At 38.3% G+C, this 26166-nt stretch overlaps 1 protein-coding gene across 3 annotated transcripts in view; it reads left to right on the forward strand.

Moving 5' to 3' along the window:
* Positions 1-26166, forward strand: part of LOC121320719 (intersectin-1-like) — a 73720-nt gene that overhangs the window by 3979 nt on the left and 43575 nt on the right. For 2 of the 3 annotated variants that reach the window (XM_041259300.1, XM_041259299.1), the window contains exons 2-7: positions 18231-18294; positions 19489-19581; positions 20738-20801; positions 22693-22853; positions 24009-24152; positions 25175-25256. In XM_041259300.1, the coding sequence (XP_041115234.1) occupies positions 18267-18294; positions 19489-19581; positions 20738-20801; positions 22693-22853; positions 24009-24152; positions 25175-25256 (572 nt within the window). In that variant the 5' untranslated portion in view covers positions 18231-18266. Of the gene's footprint in view, positions 1-18230; positions 18295-18402; positions 18424-19488; positions 19582-20737; positions 20802-22692; positions 22854-24008; positions 24153-25174; positions 25257-26166 lie in introns of all 3 variants that reach the window. The other variant, XM_041259298.1, reaches the window with a different exon arrangement.

Consider the following 26166-nt stretch of genomic DNA (forward strand, 5'->3'; position numbering starts at 1 on the left):
GCTCGTAGTAAAACCTGGTCTAGGTGAAACTGCTATGCAGTATGAGTCTTATTTCCATCCTGGCTTTATGCAAAATGTTAATGCTACTATTACAGTACTAGAATAATAGAACTATGTGCTGTTTGTTTCAGCAATACAGGATGCATTATTACAATGCAAGAATACCAAGACCTTTGTGGTACTTTATACTGTGTTCAAGTTTGTCAGTATGGTAATTTAAAATTGTGCATGCATGCACCAATTCTCTCAGTACTGTACCTGCACAGTTACACATCTGTCACTGTAGGTGGTCAACATTTTGTCCTCCTCAGGGATGCATTTGAATAGGCTTGTTGACTTAAGTTGCCTTTGCTTGGAATTCCCAGGGTTTCCAAGTTATTGATCCCAACATAGATGTCATGGCTTTCCTGTTTCAATGTTTCATGTGTTTCCAGTTCCACAACATTGAGCAGTGACACTGTTTACTTTAGTTCATGTAGTGTGGTACATAAAATGTACAACTTGTATGCTTTACTTTGTTTGTATCTTCCTCACATGCCTGTATACTGTAACTAAAGTGTGAATGTCACGTTTCCTGCCGTTTGTTTGAAGGCAAACCTGCAGTCTTGAGCAATGTATACAAACATTTCTGTAAACTTTAAGTATATACTGTATGTTAATCATACAGTACACGTTGAAAATGACTTTTTTCAGATCTTAACCTAAACTAACCTTCAATCCTTGCTTACTGTGGCTTTAGTGGCCATTCCCTGAAATGCAATAACAGAACTTATGGGGGTGGTGCGTTGTATCATTTGATTACCATCGATGGTCAATTGTGTGCATAGTTTTCTTGGTTTGTTTTTTGTTACTTTTGACACGGCTTCCTCTGCCTGCTTGAGTTTTGATTATGCACCCAGTCCAAAAAACACAAGGCAATTGTATTTAGGTTAATTTTATACCACTGCACATAAATGAATGGTGGAAAAACAACAACGATCGCTTGGCCAGAAGCATCTTAAGCATTCCAGCAACGTCAGTCCCCAGTGAGCGGGTCTTCAGCAAGGCTGGACAGATTGTGAACAAGCTCCAGTCCTCTTTAAAAAAGAATGTTAATGCTGTCCTGATTCTTAACAAAAACAAAATCTAAGAAGTGGACAAGAAGATACAGGACTGTTTTTTGTAAAAGTTTTGTTGAGGTTGCCTAAAATGATCAATTACTTGGATTTGCTTGTTTAATTATTCAATGGATAATTATGCTTTTGGCACCAATCAAGACGAAAATAAGGTAAGACTTTTTTTTTTTTTTTTTTTTTTTTTTTTTTTTTTTTTTTTTTTTTTTTTTAAAAGAAGTTATGCATTGTCCAATGTTGGTGTATAATCAGTAGCTCTAAATGCATTACATCTGTTGGTTCTGGAGCTTTTTTCTTTTAAGGACATGGATGCACCAGCTCTCTTGGAAAATGATGTATCGTTTGTAAAATGTAAAAAAAAAAAAAGTCCCAGCCTTACATACTCTAAGAGTGCATTACTTTACACTGTGAATTAACAGCTTATGCAAAGCAGTAATGAATTGCCCAAAGATGTTACAAGCACAGAGAAATGCAATTGAAATGGTATTTGTTGAGATCATTGCAACACATGGCTTGGCAGGTCGTTGATTATTTGAAGTATTATTCATAGCTGTAGAATTGCTTTGTCAAAGTCTACCAGTATCTCATTGTAAAGATATTCAAGCACTCTAACAAGTAGGCTAATAATTTACCACCATCACTAGGAATACAGCCAAACCTTACTAGTTTCCCCCCTAACCTTTTTACTGCCCCGATGACTAACGGAGAGAAGTTGCAAGTTGTTGGAACCGACCGGCCCACATAATCTCATCAGGCTTTTAAAACAATGAGGGACATCAATGTGTAGTATGCAATAAGAAAAGTAGCTTATATAATAAAAGGGAAGAATGGTGATAGTAAACCAAAAGCCAGGTCTTAAAGGCTTTATAGCTTTTGAAATCCCAAGGCATAAAGAATGATGTAATTAATCTCTTTTTGAAACTGTACAGAACTAGATCTCCTACAGATCAAGATTAGTACTGTATGTAAGTTAATTTCGCCTCTTTTGGCATAGTAAACCCCACTTGAATCTATTAGAACTGCAGTACAAACTGCTCTGAAGATTTTTAAATTCAAATAATTGTTAACAAAACCATATTATAATCGGAATTGTGGCAATATACTTTTATTCCCCCACTGGCAACAGATGTAAGGGAGGTGGCCATACAGATGTTTGTGAATACACACAATCATTGGATTACTTATTTATTATAAATGCTATGCATTCATTTTACAGTTTTGTAGTGTTCAATATTTTGAAAATCACCACTTCAAAATAATTTAATAATTAGTTCAGAGAATAAAAAAAAAAAATAAAAATAAAAAAACTATTTCTGGCAAAGAGCAGTGTTTTTAGTTAAGCCGTTGACTCATGCAATTCAATAGTGAACAATTCAAAGATGAGCATTATATTTAATACTACTACTATATTTCTAAAGCAAACGGGCCACTGATGTGGATGCCTTCCTCTTGCGTGCTATTAGAGTGTATTCAAGCCAAATGTCTCCACCAAAACACCCCAGTGCACCTTAAATAACAAGAAGATACATTTCACTAGCGAGAGGAGGCCATTCGGCCCATCATGCTCGTTTGGTTGTTAAGTCTTGCAAAGAAAGTAAATTAGACAAAAGGCAACCACTCTGGCTACTGTAATAAACTAAGTATTTTGAATTGCTTTCATGCTGAATCTGTAGCCGCCTGCATTGGTAGTTGGTGGCATTGTGACTTGGAAGCTTTACAGGTCCTGTGCTTTCCTCTACAGGTGAAGCGTCACATTGATTTTGTTAGAAACTGATATACTGGCAATGAAGTCTATTCATTCTGGTCTTTCCACCGCTCATGCATGCAATTCAAAACACAGGATTTTCACAGCGATCACATTACATGCACATAAAATATGGATTAACACAAAATCCAAAGAATATAAAAGCATCGCTAACATTTGACATAAGGTTTTAATGACATGTCAGCAAATTGGCTCTCTGAGTGCAAGAGAAGCTCAGTCAATGTTTGTGAAAGTCCAGATTTAGCTGGTTTTTTTTTATGGGTAAGTCTAGGAATAAATATGCACCTTAATTTTTTTATTTAATTTTTTTACTTAAGTAGGGTGGGCGAACAGGGCGTGATCGTGTTCATATACTATGAGGATGACTGTCTACTGCAGCTGTTTTGAAGTCTATGTAAGATTGTACTAGTAATCGTCATTAGAAAAATAGATATTAATAGAACTTTGTCTGCTAAGTCTGTCCTAGTATATTTAAGTATGTTTGTGTGGTTTTATGTTTAACAGAGGTCTGAAGTTGCAACAAACCGTAAAATACAACAAAACCCATTATATTAATAGTATAGTAATTTCTCAAAGTATAATATCAATCTCACAAAATATTGTTCTTTTGATTGTAATGTTCACCAAAGTTAATAGGGGGAAGCAACAAAATGTATGCTAAGAGAAGGGATGACACATAAAAAGTTTAAGGTGTTGATGACAGATGCCATGCGGTCTGCATGGAAGCTGCTGCAGTATCTGCAAATTGTCCAGTGGGCATTAAAGAATTGACTTTTACTTACAGCTGCTTAACCGTCTCCAAAAAAAAAAAAAAAAAAAAAAAAAAAAATTGCCTTTCCAAAAATGGAGTCCTCAATTTTCACGTGAAATGCGGGTTTCCATGTGAAAATGGGTGTGGATTTCCCGTGTTTTATGTCATGCTCACGGGTAAATGAGATTTACCCTATCCCTCTCTGTGGCATTTTTTTAAATTCAATGTTACAGTAGTTTTCAAATTGCACATGATTGTGTGAGACTGCACCCTTTAAATGTTATTTGAGACAAAGGAAAATGTGCCTGGAGAAAAAGGAGTACTTTGGTCTTTGTACTGTAGTGTGTTTCAGCTTTATCCGGGCACAGGAACCAAAGCTGTATGGAGTTGTAGGGGGGGCGTGTTGATGATGTCTGTAATTGTGACATGTTGATGCTGCCAGGGTGTCTCCTGGCAGTGGAACCAGTTCTGCTTTTTCACTCTTAACACTGCAGACCTGTATAGAGGTCACAGAAAAGTAACTTAAAAACTGCAGACTTCTGTTTTGTGGACTGGAAAGCTAAATCCGCTGAAAAACCAGAAGGTATTTTTATGTGGCTTATTGCTTTATTTTTCATAGTGTGGAATAAGTTACTTTACTTGTTTGCACATTAACTCTGAGCAACATCTCAATCACGTTTCCATAGTGACATGATGCCTGTGTTGCCAGACACTGACAGCTGCCTTCCAAAGCTGCAGTTGATTCACCTCTCCATTGTCTGCACATTCTGCTGGCAGATTGTTGTGGGAGAGTGCTAATCAAGTGCACTTGGCAGACCACCTCTGCTTGAATTCAAATTAGTAGTGTTTGAAAAATAGTGTTTGTTTAGTCTTAACAAATGAAGCTTTGATTCCAACATGTTTGAAATTACTATGAATGAAGACACTAATTTTGGCTTTACGTACTGTAGGTGCTGTTGTAGATTGTGTGTCCTCCTGGCGACAAGGCCTGAAAAAAAAAAATAAATAAATAAAAAAAAATTAGCTAAAATTAGTGCTTTTGATTGGCTTAAACATGGAAAGGTTTAAAACAGACATTCTTGTGAAACCAATGAAAAACTATATATCCATTTTTGAGTTTAGTTCTATTTTGCTCCCATGTATAGTACTTCTCCTGCCCCTCAAAGGATACAGTACATGCATTGGATTCTGCCGAATCAACGCCCCTATTTTGAATGATTCCCCCCCATAACTTTTAGCTGAAAGTAATTTTCACCATTAATTTCCAGTTTTTAATAACTCTGCGCAAGTGATGCACATGGAGGGGAAATATCACGGCTGACATGGAAAAAAAAAAAAGTCGGTCTGTTCATTAATGATTACGGTTAGTTACATCGTCGATGATGAAGGTTCAGTGAAGACTGGACACTTCAGTTTCTTACAGAGATTTATGTAAAGCCCTTTTATTTTAATATACCGAAAATTTCACGTTTTGTATATATTTTAAATGTACAGCTTTATTCTAGTGTTTTTCACCTACATATGTGGTTTTCATGGGGTGCTTTTGCACTGTACACTATCTTTTTAAAGTGCAATGTTTGTTTTGTGAAAATAAGTGGACATACTGCAGCAGCTTTGTATTTCACCAGTCAATAAATATATTAGCAACACTTCTTTCTGTAGCATGACTGTGCTGTGCTCTACCTTTGGACTTGAAGCATGCCTAATTATAAACGTAATCTATCTACCTATTGTTAAAAATACTCCCTCTGCAATAAAGCCTGAATCAATGCCTCTGCCCCCAACCATACACTTTTGCCTTTACGACGTTACACCCATATACTGTTGACTCTGTAGAATCTATATCTCTAGTTCTAGCTCCATCTCTTTTCTTGCATCAGTTGAATGCCCATTTCTCCTGCTGGGTAAAGAATAGGTAACAAAGATGTAACTATGGTATACAGTACCCACCGCTGAGAGACATTTGCTCAAACTGTGCTGAAATGCAGGAAACTTGGCATGTGCCTTCGTAGCCTGACAGTGTGCATCAAACACAGCCTGTACATAATAGGATCAAATGGCTTCCATTACAGCAATGCAACTTTGACTTCCTGCTTATCATTATCATTCTCAACAAGCGGAATGTGTTTTGTCTTTTTTGTTTTAATGTACTGGTTTTACCAACTCTTTTAGTTAAGAAATGTTTTTTTTTCTTCTTTTGAACGCAATTTTAATAGGGCGTCTACTTTTTGTTTGTCAGTGATGCCAAACTGCATCAATAATAACTTACGACACAGAAACCTAGTACGTATGTTATGTGGTTTTCAAACAAGTCCTAAATACAATAATCCAACCATCTTCAATATTGTTTATATGTAATGCAATCTGGCTTTTCTGTCCAGTAGTAGAATTTAGTCTGTTTCAAGCATTTGTATTATCGTTTGTCCATTTATAGTGGTCGTAAGGGAATAACTCTCCTTTTAATTCCTAGATCTGACCGATTTAGTTACTGTAGTTAAGTGCTTCTTAATATTTAATATGAACATACAGTATTTAATATGAAGACCTTCGCTTTGTAGTGTAGTTCAGACTGAGAGCTCAATGTGTTGTATTACCACAGGACATCTTGCAGTGCTTTTTTTATTTTAAACCTACAGCAATTGCACAATATGTAATCGTTTCCTGTATAATAGGTTAGACCTATCTTACAATATCTAGTGCATTGACACCAGAGAAGCTACAGCATGCAATGTACAGAAAGACATTTTTTGGTTACCAGTCGATTAAGTAAACAGTAGAGTTTGAACATGTGTGCTTCTGTCATTTACAGTATGCTCATGGGAGGTATATTGGATTTTGGTCTGGAAGTGAGACATACCGCAATTTTAATCGTTGAGAAATGCCAGGCGTGCTGTAAGTGCATTCCAGTCCTCCTTGTGTGAATCGCAATTGAACCTGCTGAAGAACAGGGCAGGTTATTTTGGACTCATGCTTACTTACAGTACACTACAATTTGCCTTTTATATAGCGCTTTTCATGCATAACATCCCAGGGAGCTTTACAGTAAAAACTAAAAAAAAAAAAAACATTGGCCAATCAGTCCAGCTCAAAAAATAAGCTAATGAAACAAATCTGTTTTTAAAACTGATTTAAAAGATTCAACTATGCCAGCATTTCTGAAATTGGGACAGAGTTCCTGAGGCATGGGGCAAAACAACTAAAGGGCCCTCCTGCTTTTAAGCGACTTCTGGGAACCACCAATTATTTACTGAGGGCAAGCTGCAACGAGGAGCAAAGGCATCAACAATTCCTGTAAATATTGAAGACCAAGGACGTGTAGTGTCTTCTAGATAGTGAGCGAAATTCTAAAATCAATCAAATTTAATAGGAAGCAAGTGCAGGGACTTATAGTGCTACACAAGACCTTGGCAAATATATTATGAATAGCAAAATTTGCATCCCGGGTAGCGTGGACATAGTGGAGATGTGCATACAGTATTGTATAGCACAGTACCACACTGCAATTGCAATGAAACTTGGTTAAGACATTCTTTTAGTGTCATTTTTGTCATAATGTCACACTGAAAGGCAAGCGTTTTTCTGAATGTTTTTTATCACTCTGTTAACTTATGAGTCTGAGTTTAAAAAAATAAATAATACAAAAAAAGATACTTAATTTCCAGTCATTTGTTATAATAAACTACTACATTTTCGTCCTTCCAAAACATTTTTTGTAAGATTACAAAATAAGTGAAAAATGAAAAACAATGTTTCCCTACCTTTTTTTTTTTTTCTTTTTTTTTAGAGGTAATATCTTTGGTACCCCTGGTGTAAACTATTGGGATTTTTTGACAATTTATCATTAATTATGGTATCTATAGTTATAATACCAGGACTCTAAATTGCTAACAGACAGGGCAAGGCCAAAATGGCCTTCAGTTCAATAAATTTTTAGAGGGCATGAAGACCACTAAACTTAAGGCCGAAGTGTAGGATGTTGTCATTTTGCTTGGATTCGTATGTAAAGCTAATTATTGGCCACAGGAAGAAACAACACAGTTTAACTAAATAATTTATTCAGAAAATGCAGGCTTTTTTTTTTTTTTTTTTGTTGTGTCAACCAGCAGCCTAGCTACCTGTGCTGAAGACAGACATTGAGACTGTTTTTGTTAAATTAATAGCACATTGTCTACTCTGTTTAAGGTAAACTAAACTTAGAAATCTCATTCCTGTGTGTAACGTACAAGACGCTGTGTTGCATTTATGATTGTATGCTGTAGCTCGGGCCCTGCTCTGGTTAAATGAATAAATTTGAATTAAATTTAAATTTGGTTATGAATCCCAGGTTGAGAACAGATGCAGCAGGCAGTCGGACCATGGTCAGGGTCCTTCTTATTGTCAATTCTAGGCTGCTGTTTCATCACAACTCTGCTATTCTGAGCATACTACCATAACATTACAGGTGTATTTAAAGTTGGTTTCAACAGGAAGTGAAAGGTCTTTTTTTAATAGAAACTCATAGGGCAACTACTGTACAGTTGGTCAATGTTATTGTGTCTGCCCAATGTTAATTAATCAAACATTTTGTAATTATCTGCTTGAATGCAAAGCATGCACAACATGATCCAGTTTTTTTTTTATTACACTGAAAATAACCTCGCTGGGTGTTCACCATGCTTTTTAAGAGTTCACGGGGCAGAGCTATGGCCCCTGATAGTGTTTATTGACAGAGTTAGTAAACATATACACATGGAGAGAGGGGTTCCGCCTCTTCAAGGCCCAACATTTACTTGATCGATAGACACGATAAATAGGAGGGAGGCCACTGTCTTTGAGGCGACCCGACATACGAGAGGGGCACCGTCTCTGAGGTTACCCGACATACGAAGAGGCTCACGAACCAGAAAGAAAACATGAATTAGTGTTATTAACACAAAAGAGGTTCCGGCTCTTCCTGACCCAACATATACAGTAGGGGGGTTCCGTCGCTGAGGAGACCCGACAAACAGGAGAGGGGCCACCGTCTTTGAGGAGACCCGACAAACACGAGGGATGCCACCACTTGGGGACCCTCACATAGAGGCATCAGATCTGAAAGAAGAATCCCAAAAGAAACATACATGCAGATGGAAGGGTCTGACTATGTGAAGACCCTCTGCACAGTGGAAAGAAAAAAAAAACCTTTCTTTTAATTTTGTTTCTTAGGGGGAAATCTTTGGTGGCTCAGGCAGAAAGGTCGTCCCCACTCCGGACATACTAGCAATGATGGACTGATGTGCGGAGGATATTTCAAATGATGAAGAACGAATAGAAGTATAATAGAATAGAATATAACGAATATAAGTTTCAACTGCTGATGAAGTCCAGCACCCCGTATTTTTAATTAAATGCTGGTTAATGTTGGCTTTTGCAGCTGAAGTAGCTGCCCCTATTCTAAATGAATGAGGAGTGTAGAATTGCGAAGGAAGACCTGCTCTGGACACCACGGTGGAAAGGTGTGTTGAAAACCAATGCCTTGATACAATGGACCAGCTTGAATTGATAAACAAAGGGTCGGAGGATGAAATGGCCTTGCGTTCTGCAATGTACTTCAACATGGAAGTGAAGGGACACAGAGGAGAGTTGATCTTAGAAAGCTGAATACGTTGTCCTTGCCGCAGTTGATCTGTTTTTGAAATGCGAAGAAATAAGATGAAATGAGAATCTGGGATGAGCTTGAGGTCACTGCAGCGGATACCGAGGGTAGGAAAGCTGGCAATAGAAGGAACTGTATATTCAGAACATCTCAAAAACCCGAAAAATGCAGATAGACATATGACTTCCATAGTTAAATCAGACCACATTTTAATGTCTTTCTTGGCTTCTGAGGAGATATTTATATAGGAGTCCAGATTTATTTATTTTTTTTTCCTGTTGATGCCAGCGCTAGCAGTCGAGATATAAACGTCCTCCCCTGTGGAATGATACGTATTGCAAAGTTAAGTAACCCAGCAATGAAAGCAGTGCCCATTTTTTAATTGTTTCACTGTCCTGAAAATCCTCAATGAACAAACGAATATGGTTAAGTTTAGACTCAGACAGGCTGGCTTCAAACTTTTCTGTATCTAGAATGATTCCAAGGAATTCCAAAGAATGAAGGGGACCGATTGATTTCTCTTCTGAAAGCTGAACGCCAACTTCAGAAAATAAGCTTTTAAGATTGGAAATCGCTTCTGCTGGTGCATCTGAAGGAGAAGAAATTACTAAAAATCGTCCAGCAAGTGGAGCAAGAATGGGACATGATAGACATTAAGAAGAATCCAGCATAATGCTTCCGACAGGGTATTAAATATCTTTGGGCTGCTGCGGCAGCCGAAAGTCAATTGGGTGGTAAAATAAAACTTCCCTTCCCAGCATATACCAAACAGGTGACAGAGAGACAGATGGATTGGCATTACTTTAAATGCATCTGATATATCTGCTTTTGCTAACAGGGAACCACGACCTGCTAATTTAATTAAATATGTTGCGTCTGCAATAGCGATGTAATGCAGGGAAAATTGATCTTGGGGAATTAATGAGTTAATGCTTGACCCCTGTGGTGCTGATAAATCAATAATGAGACCCTTTTTTTTTTTTCTGACATTTTCCTCGTGGCAATGCCAATAGGATTAATTCTATATACTGGAAAAGGAGGAGCTAAAATGGACAGACTATAAATCCTTTTATAATTTATTTTTCGATGAGAGATTGCACTAATGTTCTTGAGTCGCTGAATAAAGATTTTTGCTTTTAAACGAGGAAGAAAGGAATTTGAGTCAGACCGGTTGAAAACCTTTTTTTTTTTTTAATCTGTCGATCATGTAATTAATTAAATTACTGTCGGGATGATTCTGTAATTTACTTGATAATGCCGGGATGTTTATAGGAGTAAAGACTGTGAGCACTTGCATTTTAAAGGGCAGATTGTATTAGCGTGAGCGTCTCCGCAATTGCTGCACATGTGAATAAGATTGCATTGCCTATTCGAACAGAAGCCAGTACTGAAATTATTGCAGATTTGTCTTCCTAATGAAAATCTAATATTGCGCCCGTATTTGTCTTTCCTTGTGGACTGATCGAGGGGAGCTGAAGAATGTATAGGATTAGGTACTGAAGATCTGTATGAATTAGCGGAGAAACCGGGTGCTTTAGAAGTTGATGCAATTGCAGCTTTAGGGCAGAGGGATGTTAAGTGAGCTGTTGAAGCGCAGACCCCACATGCGTTAGCTCTTAGACCACCAAAAGTTCTGTTAAATAGATCTGGGTTAAGCTGTGCCCAATTGATGTGATTATCTGCTGCCAATATCGCTACTGCTTTTGCAGAGAATGCTTTATGATACTCAAAAAAACATAGTCCCTCCGTATCTGACAGACAGCTCCACGATGTAGTATTCGTATGAGTCCAATTCAGCTCTGCGGTTAGGATATACCAAGCATAACATCTCTGAATATGGAGAAAGCAAGGACAAATTCCCCTAATGTAAGATTTTTAAGCCGTCTGGGATCTCTGGATTTTAGAGTTACTGCCAAATCTCCGCAATCCACTACTCTATGGTCCAAGAATTCCGAAGTCGTCATTGATAGTGAAACAAGATTAATGTCCTTACCTTCGAGAATGTTACGTCTGATTTGTGGAGATACAGTGTGATGTCTAGCTGCAGATGGAGAGGAGGATCCGTATGTAAGGCAGTAGCGAGGTTGTATATTGGAGGATCTGCTTTGCTGGCTGAAATTAGGGCTGGACCGGAAGAAGCTGTAGGCGGCGCTGCAGTATTTGATGCTGGAATTAATGGCGGCGCTGTAGATTGTTTTCCCTGTTCCATATTAGACACACTTTTATCTAGATCTGACAGTTGAGAACTGACCGAAGAACCTGCTTCTGTTGAGACTGAATTGTAATAGAGAATAAAAAGAGACTCTTATCACTCCCTGCTGGAATCGCATTACAGTTTTTAAGGAGGGTTTTTATTAATTTATTCATGGGCCAGTCCTTCCAAAACAATCGATCTGGAGGGGCATCCTGAGGCCGAAGTCGCTTGGATCGGCACCGATTCAATGTTTGAGTGGCAGGAACGGTAGGCAACATTTGAACTGGAACCTGGACGAGAGCCTGATCAGATGTAACTGAAATACCAGAAGGGCAGAAAAAATGGAGACTGGATGGACCCTGGATTGAAGCTGGAGGAGAATGATCTGGTAATGACAGAAAATCCTGGGAATCCTCTGAATCCGATGACGACTGCTGTAAGTATTCCATTATTGAGGTATACTAAAGTTGATGGGTCTTGAAAATCAATTGGGTTTATGCAAAAACGAAAAAACCCAAGACAGCTAGGTAGAGGTGACTAATGTTTAAATAAGGTAGATTTAATTGATGACAGGAGATGATAGGTTGTTGGTGCCTAGCTCTGCCCCTTGAACCCCACATGTAGGTTAACATTTGTTGAGCAACCCTTCAGATCTTTGTTCTTTTCCCCATAAGTATATGCACTGTACAGTGAAATAGTGTACTGTGGACAGTTTCTTCACTACCACATTGGAATTGGAACTAATGAACCAAAACCTCAGACTATGCATAATGAAACTTCTGAACCCTACATTAATGTTGTAACGTGAGGAGTGTAGATTGGAGAGCGTATGGAGCAAAGGACTAATAGAACTAGGGTGTGAATGCCAAGTATCGTCATTTCAAAATAGCTTTTAAATTGTTTTAAACAAAGGGAGAAATAACTCTCAGCTTATGCTTATGCTTAAGATAAAGTATTTCAATTATATTGCTCTTGCATCTTTGTTGTACTGTAGCCATTCCTGTACTATTGTAGGCCTTCAAATTCAACAAAATCTGAAATGTTTACAGAATACCTGCTGTGCTGGATAGGAGTCTTCACTGGTGATTTGAAGGCACTGATGGGCTTCGTTGTCAACGGCATTCATTATGAAAGTATAGCTACTGTATTAGGTGACGTTACATAGCTGTTGGTTGCACTAGGGCTGGGACCAGCATGGTGTTTTCATGGTTGGCTATCCTTTCAAAACACTGATACAAACTTTTTTTTAAATCCCTGCCATTTGAAATAAACAAAATAAGGAAAAAGACACATTTTCATAAAGCAATAGCATTACTGAGGTTTACTTACTGAGGGTTATGCTGTTAATGCTGTTTTTGCAAATTCTGTGTTTTTTTTTATGGGAACAGGAATTACGTGATCATTGTAGCACATGAAAATAAACAATACTTTTCGCTCGTTATTGGGTAAAGCAGTCGGTTACACTCCCGTCATATTGTTACTGAACAGAAAACATTTCTTCAATACACCTTTGTGCACTATTATTTGACATGGCACATATTGGATCTTTTTTGTGGCTTCCTTACCTAGCATTTGAATGCTTTCCAACCTAGGAAAAGAAAAGCGAAAGAAAGTTACAGGTATAACATGACAATCAACTGGCAATATACATCACTTTAATCCCATTGTGAATAAGGTAACAATTGGTTTAAAGTGCGAGCAACCATTCAGGCGTGGGGTGTTTTTTTTTTTTTTTTTTTTGGTGCTCTCCTAACATTTGGAGTAAGTTAACACTAAGTGGATACTTTAAAAATATGCATTCTCGTTGGGTACTACAGTATGCAGGTTCTTCCAGATTATTAATACAGTACAGTTTTGGCAATTGCATGCAATACATTGTACAGTCTCTTCAACCATGAAGGCAATCCAGGGGTGCATCTACTGTTTTCCATGGGGGGTGGGGGGGTTCATAGGTGATTTTTTTGGGCCCCTGACACAACTAAGTTAGACCCCCCCCCCCCCCCCCACCAAAAAAAAAAAAAAAAAAGCATTATGTAAATACAAAGCAGCACTACTGAATTACACTGATAGCGAACCGATATGTCGGATTTAAGTTTTTATCAAACTAACTATTTATATCAATAGAAATTGTTTAGACCGTGCTGAGCGTAATTTCCTAAATAATCTGATTCCATTTTAACTGCATACCAACCCATATTTCTTAAAGAAATGTAATAAGTCAAAATGCATGTCCTGGTAATTTTATTAAACAGCTAAAAAATTAAATGTTTTTTTTTCCTATATATTTATATATATATATATATATATATATATATATATATATATATATATATATATATATATATATATATATATGATATAATTACATATATATGATGACGTAAACAAGATTTGTTCTGTCTGTAAGAAAAACAAATCTGTCAAACCTTGTGTATTCAAATTTTCAGCATGGTGAAACTGCTTTTGCACCATCGTACCCCTATGCTATTTCCATTATGTACCACTTTTTAAAAGATTTACTGACTATTTTGAAAGCCCATAATAAACAGTACATTCAGTTATATTACAGCTGCAAGCAACACGTCTATTTTGGTAACAAGATGCTAGCATTGCATTTATTCTAGTTACAAATATTTTTGTAAGTAACGATTTTCAAATATATCCCAAAGCCAAGAAGTGAAAAAGACCACAGTATCATTACAAAAGGCACTACTGGTAAGAAACACTTGTTCATCTTTGGCTTGTGATGTACAGACCTTTAAATACATACAAGGAACTCTGGAAACGGTGCTCACCAGTGTTAATTTTTTTGTCAACAGCTGACTGAATTGGTCCATGTTTAATATATTAATGCCCTCGAATGAGGCGATCTTTTGGGACTAGACCGCTCAGTAAAGAGTACATTCAATAAAACCAAACATGTACGTTTTTATTATCATCCATTCTGTTCTCTTTAATAATAATAATAATAATAAATACATTTAAAAATAAAATGGCATGATCGAATCATGACGGTGTGTCTGGGGCAAGCGTGTACTGTTGACAAGGCCAGTTTACAGGAATAGTTCAGCAAAAACGATGATCACAGATGGAACAATTTGCCCTGGTATAGTTCAGTTTCCATATTGCACTGTGGGAACAGATCTTTGTTTAATTGTAAGTATGTTTAACGTCTTAACTATACAAAACTAAATAAAGTACAATAAGTAACACAGTATCACCATAACAATCCAACATATTACATTCTGATGTAAAAGTGTTAAATGTCATCTCTCGCCTTCCCCCTCCCTCTTCAAAACTGTGCGCCAATCACAGCAGCCGCAGCGCCTCAGTTTGTATGCAATCACAGCATCGGGAATACGGGTTGGAAAAAATGACGCAGGCAGAACAGAGACGATCTAAAAATTAAGCAATAACCTTTTTTTTTTTTTTTTAAATTCACAGGTGCTATATGCTATCTCTGGGAGATCTATTTTAATAGAAACTATATTGTAAACCAAATTGGCGCTTTGTTTTTTGGGCTTCCTGGGGCCAGGTTCATCGCACCTCTTGAACCCCCCTCATTTGTGCCCCTGAGGTAGTCATTTTTCAGGCCTGTCTACACTCAGACATGAGACAGGGTGTTGAGAGTGGAATGATGAGAGGGTGGCATAGGAGCCCTGTTTAGAGGCTGGGAAGAAATTTGAATAGAGAGTTGACTACATCAAGCCAGATCTTGAGGTTTCTCTCCCACACGCACACACTGTATTCACCAAATGGGACTCAGATGTGGATTAACCATGTCTGCTTTAATTGGTAGTTTAGTGTGTTTTTATTCATGGAACTGCAGTTTATTACAGGGGGTTTGACAACAATAACCTTTTGGTATAAACTGCTGAATGAATGAATGCACTGGCTGTATACATAACACACATACTGTAGATGTAATTATATGAGAGATTTATTTTTCATATTGTAATCTTACATAATCTCAGTACAACACAACATTTCTCCAATAGGGATGCAGCATTTATTTGTATTATTCTTTTTATATATAAAGTTTGAGTACACCTGGTTGAAACCAGGTTTTTCATGATTATCTATGCTTTTATTGTATAAACACTTAATATTTCATTATATGATACGTGTACTGATATAAGCTGATAATCATAAGCAAATTGCATTCAAAAATTAATTTTTAAATGAAAATGTAAATCTTGTCAATTTCAATGAAATGGTCAGCCAAAGCAAGGGGATTTCAGTCTGAAGCCCAAGTCAGTTAAATGTCTGAAATGTGTATAACACGGTGTTAGAACACTGGCCTAAGTATAAAAGTGTCTTTGTCAGATGTTCTCTGAGTTAACTAGCATGTTACCTAATTAACCTTTTGTCACCAATTATTAACAGGTGAGGGTCCATGATTACTATAAATATAGGTAGCGTAGGCACAAGTTTGTCATTCCTGGATGTAAGGGAGCAGAAAATGGCAAAATACTCTCAGTTAAGCAAAGAAAAAAGACTGTCTGTAATTACTTTAAGAAATGAAGGTCAATCTTTAAGACAAATCGCAATAACTTTGTCTGTAACTGCTGTGGTCAAGACTATCAAACGATTTGAAGAAATTGGCACTCATGAGGACAGAACAAGGTCAGGCAGGCCAAGGGTGACCTCAGAATCAGAGAACAAGTTCATTCGAGTCACAGGTCTGCGAAACCGGCGATTTAACTGCCCCTGAAATACAAGCTCAGCTAAATGCTACTAGGAGTACAGATGTTTCAACATCAACTGTTCAGAGGAGATTGCGTGAAGCTGGCCTAACTGGAAGAATTGCTGCAAAGAAACCATTGTTAAGAGTGCAGAATAAGAGGAAGAGACTTGCCTGGGCCAAAAAACACAGAAACTGGAGTTTGAGGAGTGGAAGTCGGTCTTATGGACTGATGAGTGAAAATTTGAAATATATGGGTCCAACCGCCAAGTATTTGTAAGGCGCAGAGAGGGTGGGCTCATGGGTTCTGCATGTGTGGTTCCCATTGTCAAGCATGGAGGAGGCAGTGTCATGGTCTGGGGTTGCTTTGCTGGTGACAGAGTTGATGATCTTTACCAAGTACATGGCAAGCTCAACCAGCATGGCTATCATAGCATACTTTAGAAGCATGCAATTCCATCAGAATTACGGCTAGTTGGGCAGTCGTTCATTCTTCAGCAAGATAAACACACCTCAGAGAACTGCAAGAACTATCTGGCGAAGAAGGAAAGTGAAGGACAACTCAATCTAATGACCTGGCCTGCCCAGTCTCCAGACCTCAATCCCATAGAACTTGTATGGGACAAACTGGACAGAAGAGTCAAAGCAAAGCTACCCACAAGTGCCCTACATCTCTGAGAATTGCTGCAGAAGAGCTGGGAAGGCATGTTGGGTGATTTCCTGCTGAAACTTGTTAACCAAATGCCTCGTGTTTGTGAGGCTGTTATTAAGGCAAAGGGTGGCTATTTTGAGGAATCCAAGATTTAGGGACAATTTTCTTTAACATTGCTTTGATACTCCTTTTGTTTTGTATATCGTAACATGTACATTTTCATATTATATATATATATATATGTGTGTGTGTGTGTGTGTGTGTGTGTGTGTGTGTGTGTGTGTGTGTGTGTGTATATATATATATATATATATATATATATATATATATATATATATATATATATATATATATATATAACTTATATGAGCCTTAAAAGAAACTTATCACTATTATAAGGCGTATAAATGATGGACATTGACAGAGTGTTTTTGGTGCTCTATTACTGTTTTATACAGTCTTAACAGTAGAGCTGAATCTGGCTGAAGAGCTGGAGATGCTTTCCTTTGTTGGCTCAGTATCTAATGTCAAAGCGCTGTGGATTTGCTCCTTACTGCAGACATTTACAAAAGCATTGGGACAGAACCCTCCAATCTCAAGGTATTGGCAGCAGCTGCTGCTGTACTGTCAGAGTTCTCTCTGAATGTATACAGCTAGATAAAATGATTTAAGGCTAATTTTATGTTTTCCTTAATGGATACCAAAAAAAAAAAAAAAATGTTGCTGCCTTAAAGGTGATGGAGATTTGCATCTGTGTAGAAATTCTGCAGCAGCATTTTCACACGAGTCACACACAGCGCTGACCTTTTTGTGAGAATGCTTGCTGTCTGACTGAAGCCAAACAGGACAAATGATTGAATTCTACCATAAAAGACTGAGTGGAGGAGAGACTGTAGAGTCAGTGTTTGTAGATCTTTGCAGGGTAGGGTTTCTGAGATTCTGAAGTTTTAATGCGCTCAAGTACAGTATAGAAAGGTGCTTTGTTTCAGAGGCTTGACCGTAGATCAGCCACTGCAAGAATAAGGTACTGACGTTTACAGGGCTGCTGATTTGAATATATGAGGAATCAATTGTTAAACTGAGTGAGCGCTGTATTGCTGTAAACCTTTATTGGTAGTTGGTCTCCTGAATTACATGGCTGGCCAGGAAGGCTTACTGGTACTTGAACTATCATACATTGAAATTATAACTGTGAAAGTTTAAACATTACAAGCAGAAGTACACATTCTTAGTACGGTACTAAATGTTTAACTGAAAATGACAAGCACAGTTACACAAAGCTGTAATAGAAATGACTAAGTAGTCAGTGAGGTCTGCTTCATCTCGGGCGTGTTTCTTATGCAGTGGTTACAGATGTTCAGTATTGAAATTCATACTCCTGGCTTTGGTCTCTGTTGAACAATTTCAGCACTGGAAACTGGTTTTAATAATACGTATTTTGTTTCATCTTTTTTGTAGGTATCTACTGGGAAGCTCAAGTTGACTGACTGAATCATGGCTCAGTTTCCAACACCTTTTGGGGGTTAGTATGTTTGCAGCCTTCCCTATATTGAATTTGATTTTGTTCCCAAAGAGCTGATGTAAATTTTATCCCCTGTGCTGTTTTTTTTTTTTTTTTTAAACCTTTTAGGCACTCAGCCCAGTGAAAGTGGTAAGTGCTGCTGAATGGAGTCCTGTAATTTGGTACTCCCAGGGCAGGTGCTTAGCACTCTGCAGTCTGGTAATGTACACCACCTAATTCTCACTGCTGTCCTCTCTATTCGTCTCAATTACAAATGCCCTGCTGCCTTTGGTATTCAGTTTCCTTTCATTATCCTTTCTGAGCTCACTGATACTAATTGGGCAAACCTGTATTTCATTTGCTGTACAACACTGTTCTGCATATTCTTGTTTTGTGTTACTAAAACTCTCATGCCCTAATAAAAGGAGTGGCATTATTGTACATAGTGTTAGAGTAACTGGAACAGACAGGAGTTGTGTGCTATATGTTACTATCGTGTGTGTGTGTGTAAGGTATCTTAATGCAGTAATTGAGTGGTTGGGACTGCTCAAACTGTGTGACAATTTTAATATTGTTAGATATTGTTTTTACATGAACATAACTCAAACCTTTATTTTCTAATTGCACAAACTGTTTTTCCTGAAGGAATACAGCCTGACCACCCCCCACCCCCCATGTTCCATGAAACCTTTATATATGGGGAAAAAAAATCCTTTTCAGGAATTAAAATGCATAATTTCAAGGTTGTATCCCATCCCTACACAATCAGTGTATCTTCAACTTGGGGTGTAAGTTGTTCTGTATTTTGGTTGATGGATTGAGCATTCTGCTTGCTCTATAGTATCATTCTATTATTCTGACTATTTTAGTTGCTTAGGACTAAGTGATGTTCAGATTAAAACAAGGTTCTGTGTGTTTTGAAAGGTTGATTTATCTGATTGGTGATTTTACAAGTATTCTGTGTGATTAACATGTGCTACAGCTTTATAACATTCTCTAACATTAGCAAGGCGCATACATTTTAAAAATTTGTTTACAAGATGCATGTACTATGTATGTATGTATGTATTTATGTGTGTGTGTGTGTGTGTGTGTGTGTGTATATATATATATATATATATATATATATATATATATATATATATATATATATATATATATATATATATATATATATATATATATAATGTGTGTCTTGTGTTTTTCCATTAATAGGGGGCCTGGATGTCTGGGTCATCACTGCAGAGGAACGAAATAAACATGATCAGCAGTTTTACAGCTTAAATCCCACGTCTGGGTTTATCACTGGTAAGGGAGGGCAGATGGAGGCCAGTGCATTAAAGCAGACCAATTTAACCTTAGAATTGATACACAGCATTTATCTGCATAGTGAAAATAACTCTTATTACACCGCTCCTGAATTGACCTTTTTTACTTTTTACTGCACTCGCAGAAAAAGAAAAGAAACATTGCGATTAGGGCCAGGGTGAATACCGGTATTCCAATGAATAAGTATTCGTTATGAATACCGGTATTACAAGGAATACTTATTCTTTATCCTGTGTTTTTATGTATTTTATTTTGGCTGTTTAGTTTCCAATTAATTGAGCCATAATTTGTATGGGTTATTTGTTTTGCAACTCTAAACTGCCATCATGAAATATACAATGATCAGCTTTATACATAGTATTTAATGATTTTAAAAGTGTAAACAAACACCTCTTGAAGAGAAAATACCAACATGATCATTACAGACTAAAGCCACTTTCACTCTGGCGCTCCTACCTGGGTTCTGGTTACCCGGGTCATAATCCTGCATAGTGTGAAACCACGTACCTGGGTTGTACCCGTGTTTGCATCGACCCACCTCAGAATGTGGGTTGACAAGCTTTGGGTTAAGCGAGAAAAAATGCATGATGGGCATTCGTAAGTGAACAAAGTAACAAACAGCCACACCTTCGTGAAGGGTTCACTTCCTCAAGGAACATTTGTTTATTCTGTTTAGCCATATTTTTGTTAATTTGAGAAACACAATGAGACAGATTGCAGTAAGGATGATGAACCAATTGCTCTAATCAACATTTGGGCCAACGATTCAATCCAGAAGAACTTGGATGAAAGCGCCTGTAACAGGCTGCTTCTGGGGCATCGCGTACGGGCATTTACTTGTTTCCATCACCCAGGTCGACCCTGCTTCTTCAAAAATCAGTGTGAAATTGTGTAGCCAACCCATATTACACTGGGTTGCAACCCAGGTAGGGCATGCCAGTGTGAAAGGGGCTTACAGGGCAGGGGTATTTAGATCAGTATCAAGATTTAAGTAAAGCCCTCAATGAAGGGGTCTGTGAGGTTAATAACTCAATTTACAGTAAACCCTAAAACTGGTATGTGTCCAGCTCTTCTGTACTACTGGTCATTTAGTGGAAGTGTAGTTAACAACAGGTTCTATTTATTTTTTTAACAGGCGATCAAGCAAGAAATTTCTTTCTTCAGTCTGGACTTCCCCCTCCCATTCTTGCACAAATATGGTAAGTCCTAGCACCGTCCCTCTTTCTGAAGTTCTTACACATGCTTCTTGAAATGTTTAGGTCTACTCAGTAAAACACAATTCCATCTTATATATACACACATATATGGATGGATGAAGGCTATATTTGCATCCTGAGACATTTGAAAAAAAAGGCAACCTACCACAGTAGTGATGTTAAAAAGTGATAATTCCTCTAGAGGAAAATATATACTTGAACTTTGACCCATTCGACGTCTCGAGACAATCACTTTCAATTCAGACACAAATGTCTCGTTTTCAATCACTTGGCAACACCCACAGTACAGAAATGTTCATTAATGATGAACAAAATGAGAATGTTAAATAAATAAATGATGTAAAGCTGGTACATTCGTATCTAAGAGAAACTGGAGAAGAATGGGAAATTAAAACAAGGTAAAGGCAATCCTCTAGATAAAGCTGAAGCACTAACAGATATAGACGTGGACGTCTGTACAGCACTAAAACAAGTTTAAAAAAAAAAAAAACAGGATTTCTGTTACTGTTTGTTTATAAATTGCTCGAGATAGATAAATAGGTGGATGGGCGTCACTATGTGTGTGTGTGTGCGTATATATATGTATATGTATGTGTGGAAGGGGTGTGGGTAATTCACTGATTAGGAGACAGACAGGTGTACTTGAAAACACCACACAGGTGCCCAGTTTTATTTTTAGACAGTTCTTACTTTTTCCGGCAGAGGGCACTGTTGACCGTGGGCTGCCTATCAACGATGATAGACAGCACCACGGAAATACCACAGCTGGTACGTGAACAGGAAGGGCACTCGCAGGTGCTCAAAGAAATAATAATGAAAATAGAAGGCGAAAAGAACAAGGGAAAATAAAACAGTAATAAAACTACAAATAAAAGGTGCTGCACTCGGCAGCGTTATCCCGGTCGCCGCTACCCGCACGACCCGGATCACCGTCCTACTCTATCGGCTATCTAGCGTGCTCTTTCACAATACGCCGGGGTCTGCCCAAGGGTTCCCCGCTCTCTCTGTCTCGCTGTGGTTCTTTATTTTTCTTCCCGCTGATTCCCGGTCCCGAATCAAAGCGTCCGCACCCTTAGCGCGTCTAAGTGGGCAGACCTGAGGAAACAACAGAGCGTTGTTTTATAGGACCGACAATCACCCAAGACCCGCCTCTTGGCCATTCAGAGAGGGGGAAAGTCCACACACACACTTTCCCACCTCCCCGTGTCACTGCCATGACTCACAGGCGGTTGTTGGGCGACTGCCGCCCTCTTCCTGCAGCCCGTGAACACGCCAGCAGAGTCAGTACAGATCTCTCCCTGTTACAGTATGTATGATATATAAAATTCTGTTTCTGCAGTAGAACGGCGGTACTTGACGCTGTCCCCCTCCACACACATGTACATATACCAGTAAATAAATAAATAAATAAATAAAAATATACCCAACATGCCACTGGCTTCTCTGTCACTGCGGTTGTGTGTTTTTTTTTTTTTTTTCTTTTGCACAAACCAGGCATCGATCCATAGTAATAAGAGCAAACTTAACACTGTAAATAATAGTTTACTGATGCTGTCCAGTGCTTAGTGATGTGCCTGATAAACATGCCAGATGGCAGCAGACTTTGTCCAATAATATGCAAGCTCCTAGAAACTTTGACATGCCACAGATATAATATATCCTCAACCTTCTAATGCCCCACCAAGATACACAAACATTTTTTAATTTAAAATATTTTCAGTAGTTATTTATTTTTTTGCATTTTATTACATTCTACTATTCCATTCAACCAGTGAACAGTCAAACTGCATAAGAATATTTTGCCCTTCAGAGGCAGTGATATGCTTGTGGTTTTCAGCATGCCAGAGAAATGTTACCTCTTGTCTCTGTGCAGGGCCCTGGCTGACATGAACAATGATGGGAGGATGGACCAGCATGAGTTCTCCATTGCCATGAAGCTGATTAAACTGAAACTACAGGGTCATTCGCTCCCTCCTTCACTGCCCGCTGTCATGAAGCAACCTCCCCTTGCTATTCCTGCTGCTTCAGGATTTGGTAAGTGTGCAGGTTTGGTCATTAGGGTAGCTCAGGTTTGCTTCTCCCTGTAAGTGTATTTGATTTTGTCTTGTGCTAGTCTCAACTGGTATGTAGTTGGGTTAAACCTGGAACCTGGTCATAGATTTGTAACAGGGTATAATGGAGGGTGTGGTTATTCGCTGCTTGACTGGGGAAACAGAAGATCGAGACAGAGGTCGTAGTTGACGTGACACTCGGACACGCAGGTTGTATTCACATATACAAGAAATTTCACGTGACGCGAGCACCAATGGAAGCTCACAGAGGACATACGGCAGAGTGTACAAAAAGCAAAGTAAAATGCTCTACAAAACAAACTATCAAACAAAAGTTGCTGCCAGTACAGTGAGCGCGGTTCCCCTATGCAGGAGGTCCCGCTTGTATACCTCGCTACTATACTTGGGGGATCTAAAATCCCAAATGAATCCCTGTTCCTATTTACGTTGACCAAACCTCAACCCTGGATATACACGTGGTCGCTGGTGGCTTTGGCTTCCTCTTCACAGAACAAGTCCGACCCCAGATGTACACACGGTCGTTGGAAGAATTGACTTCTTAATGCCAAGCCTCTGATCCCAGTTAACACACACAGAGGAATTGATATTTTCCAGTGCTCATTCAGTAGCACAGACTGTCTGAATCCTGTAGCTTTTCACCCCTAAGATGTATATCCGGGACCCTTTTTATACATGATGCTTCACTGGAACACACCCTCCTGCTGGTTAGGGGCTGGCAGCTGGCCAATGACCAGCTGTTTTACCCAGCAACCAAACCCAGCAGGTGGGATGTCCCAGATGGAGTGGCAGATTCTCTACTAAATATTTACACAAATACAGAAAAAAAAAAACAAGTTTTTAAGTGTTTTTTATATGAGCTAGATAAGTAGTTTTCAACAATTGTCAGAGACAGATGATGGATTATACATTTTACTACAGTTTCACTGGTGTTAAATCCTGTTACTGTTTTTGTTTGGCAGAGCCTTTATACAGGTATGTGTGAATAAACTCCTTCATGGGTTATTTATCTTAAGGTTTAATAATGTTTTAGACCCTTCAGACCCTTTTAGACTCTTTCACTTGGTGCAACAGTGAAGCCTCTGTACACATTCTATGATGTAAATCTCTCTTTGTGAAGGAATGGGCAGCATGGCTGCTATACCTGGAATAGCAGGAGTTGGAATGTCGCCCCCTTTGGGGACATCTGTTCCGTCAGCAGTGCAACCAATTACTAATGGAGCACCTGTGATGATCCAGCCTCTGCCTGGCTTTGCTCATTCAGGTAAATCCACATATCCATCAAACTGGAGATTCAGTAAGAAACCCATTGTGACGTAATGTTAAAAACCTAAAACTATACATTTTGACTGCTCAAAAATGCGATGCAGTGTTTTGTTTTCAGTGAGGCTCTGTTGCTGAGATTCAAAGAGGTTGTCTTGCTGGCAGGTAGAGGGTGTTGTCTTTTGCTGCAATCTCTAGGCCAGTGGAAGATGCCCATCATGCCTCTTTGCTATTTTAATACAGTAAACAATTGTTTTGGTGGGTTTGGTATAGACCACCCTATCGATATCGTGGGTGTCGGGGTCCAGTATAAATCTGCTATATATAGAGGGCCACGATATAGCGAAAGATCCATAGAAAAACAATGGGCTAACAAATACTGTACAAACATTCCCTCGTTTTATGGGGGGTGTCAGGGTCCAGTATAAATCCTCTACGCAACCTGCTTTTTCTCATTTTTCATATAAAAAGCAGCACACCCATTTTAATTCATACAGAGGAGGGTAATTGCTTCTCATCAACTTCAGTCTCCAATTAATTTCACAAGTCTTCCTCTCTTTTCTCAAATGCACAAATGCCCTGCATTGAAATAATCAATTGCCAACGTAGGAGGCTTGTTGCTAGGGAGCTGACATCACTGCCTTGTTGCTTTTGCTAGTGCATTGCTGCCACACATGAACACCTCATTGGCTAAAATAAGAACCGCTTCAGCAAGTAGACATTTAATTTGCTTTGTGTTATTGTGCAATGCTTGCGTATATGACAACAGTACAATATTAATGCATTGTTTTTAGCAGAGGTAGAAAAAGTGAAATGCAAAGTGAATTTCATTAACTGATTTTCTGTACAAATATGATTTTGGTGCTTCTCTTGTAGACCCTGCAGATTGTATTATGTATTTATTAGATTATCCATAAAAAAGCTTTTTGTCTCCCAATTATTGTTAGCGGTTGATGTTTCTTCATTTGTTTTGTCAGTGGGTGTAGTGGTTTTTAAATGATATTGATCCTCTTTTTACACTAGCTGCTGCTGCAACACTCAAGAGTTCTTCCTTAAACCGATCTGGACCAAAACTACAAAAGGCCCAGTCGTTTGATGTTGCAAAGTAAGTATCCCTAGGAGATAAAGATTATGAATTGAATGAGGTAATATTTTCCATAGTAAGAGGAAGTAATTTATTTAATAACTATGTTGCATTCTGAGTGTGTGTTTTATTTATTTATTTATTGGTAATATGCACTAATAAAACATAAAATACTAATATTTATCCATTTGGTGGGGGATCCCCATTTGTATTGGGCTCTCCCTGTTAACATTTTGGTGAGGTGTCCATGCTATGCTATAGCACCGCCTTTTTACAGTGGTCAGTGATCCATAGCTTTTAGACTTGTAGCTTGGAGCAGTTCAAGTTGGCGTATGGATGTATGTGAAAAGCTCTGTTTACACTAACAACTCAGACCTGAGCTGGTTTTGGGTCTAACAGATTAGAAGGCTCTTCATTTCAGCCACTCTATTTGCACTTGACCACATACCCAAACTGGCTCCAAACTGTATGTGTGCGCATAGCCCCTGAACTGTAGAGCGTGCTCATCACCACATCTTGCATTGCTTCCCCAAAACACAGATGCAAAAGTGTTTAAATCAACGAGAAGCCTGTCATTTGTGTCACTTGTTTGTTTCTACCTCAAGGTGGTCGTTCCGTGCGAATTAAGTAATCAGAAATGGAGTGAAGCCTTGAAAACTTGCAGATCAGTACAGTCTATTTGTCAGACTCCTCTCCATATATAAATAACTCCTGTTTTCTTTTTATTTTCCACTTCCAAAGTCTCATCTTCAGGGGTATGTAGTCATTTAAAGAAACTGGTGTTGTGTGCATTTACACATCAGTCTGACAACTCTTCTTATATGTAAGTGTAAGCAATAAATCTTGTTTATTTTCTTATCCACGAAAAAAGACTTATTTTTGCTATTAAACAAAAGCGAAACTCATTATCTAAATAGCAAAAAAAGAAACA

This window comes from Polyodon spathula, chromosome 9, assembly GCF_017654505.1.
Source record: "Polyodon spathula isolate WHYD16114869_AA chromosome 9, ASM1765450v1, whole genome shotgun sequence".
Lineage (NCBI taxonomy): Eukaryota > Metazoa > Chordata > Actinopteri > Acipenseriformes > Polyodontidae > Polyodon > Polyodon spathula.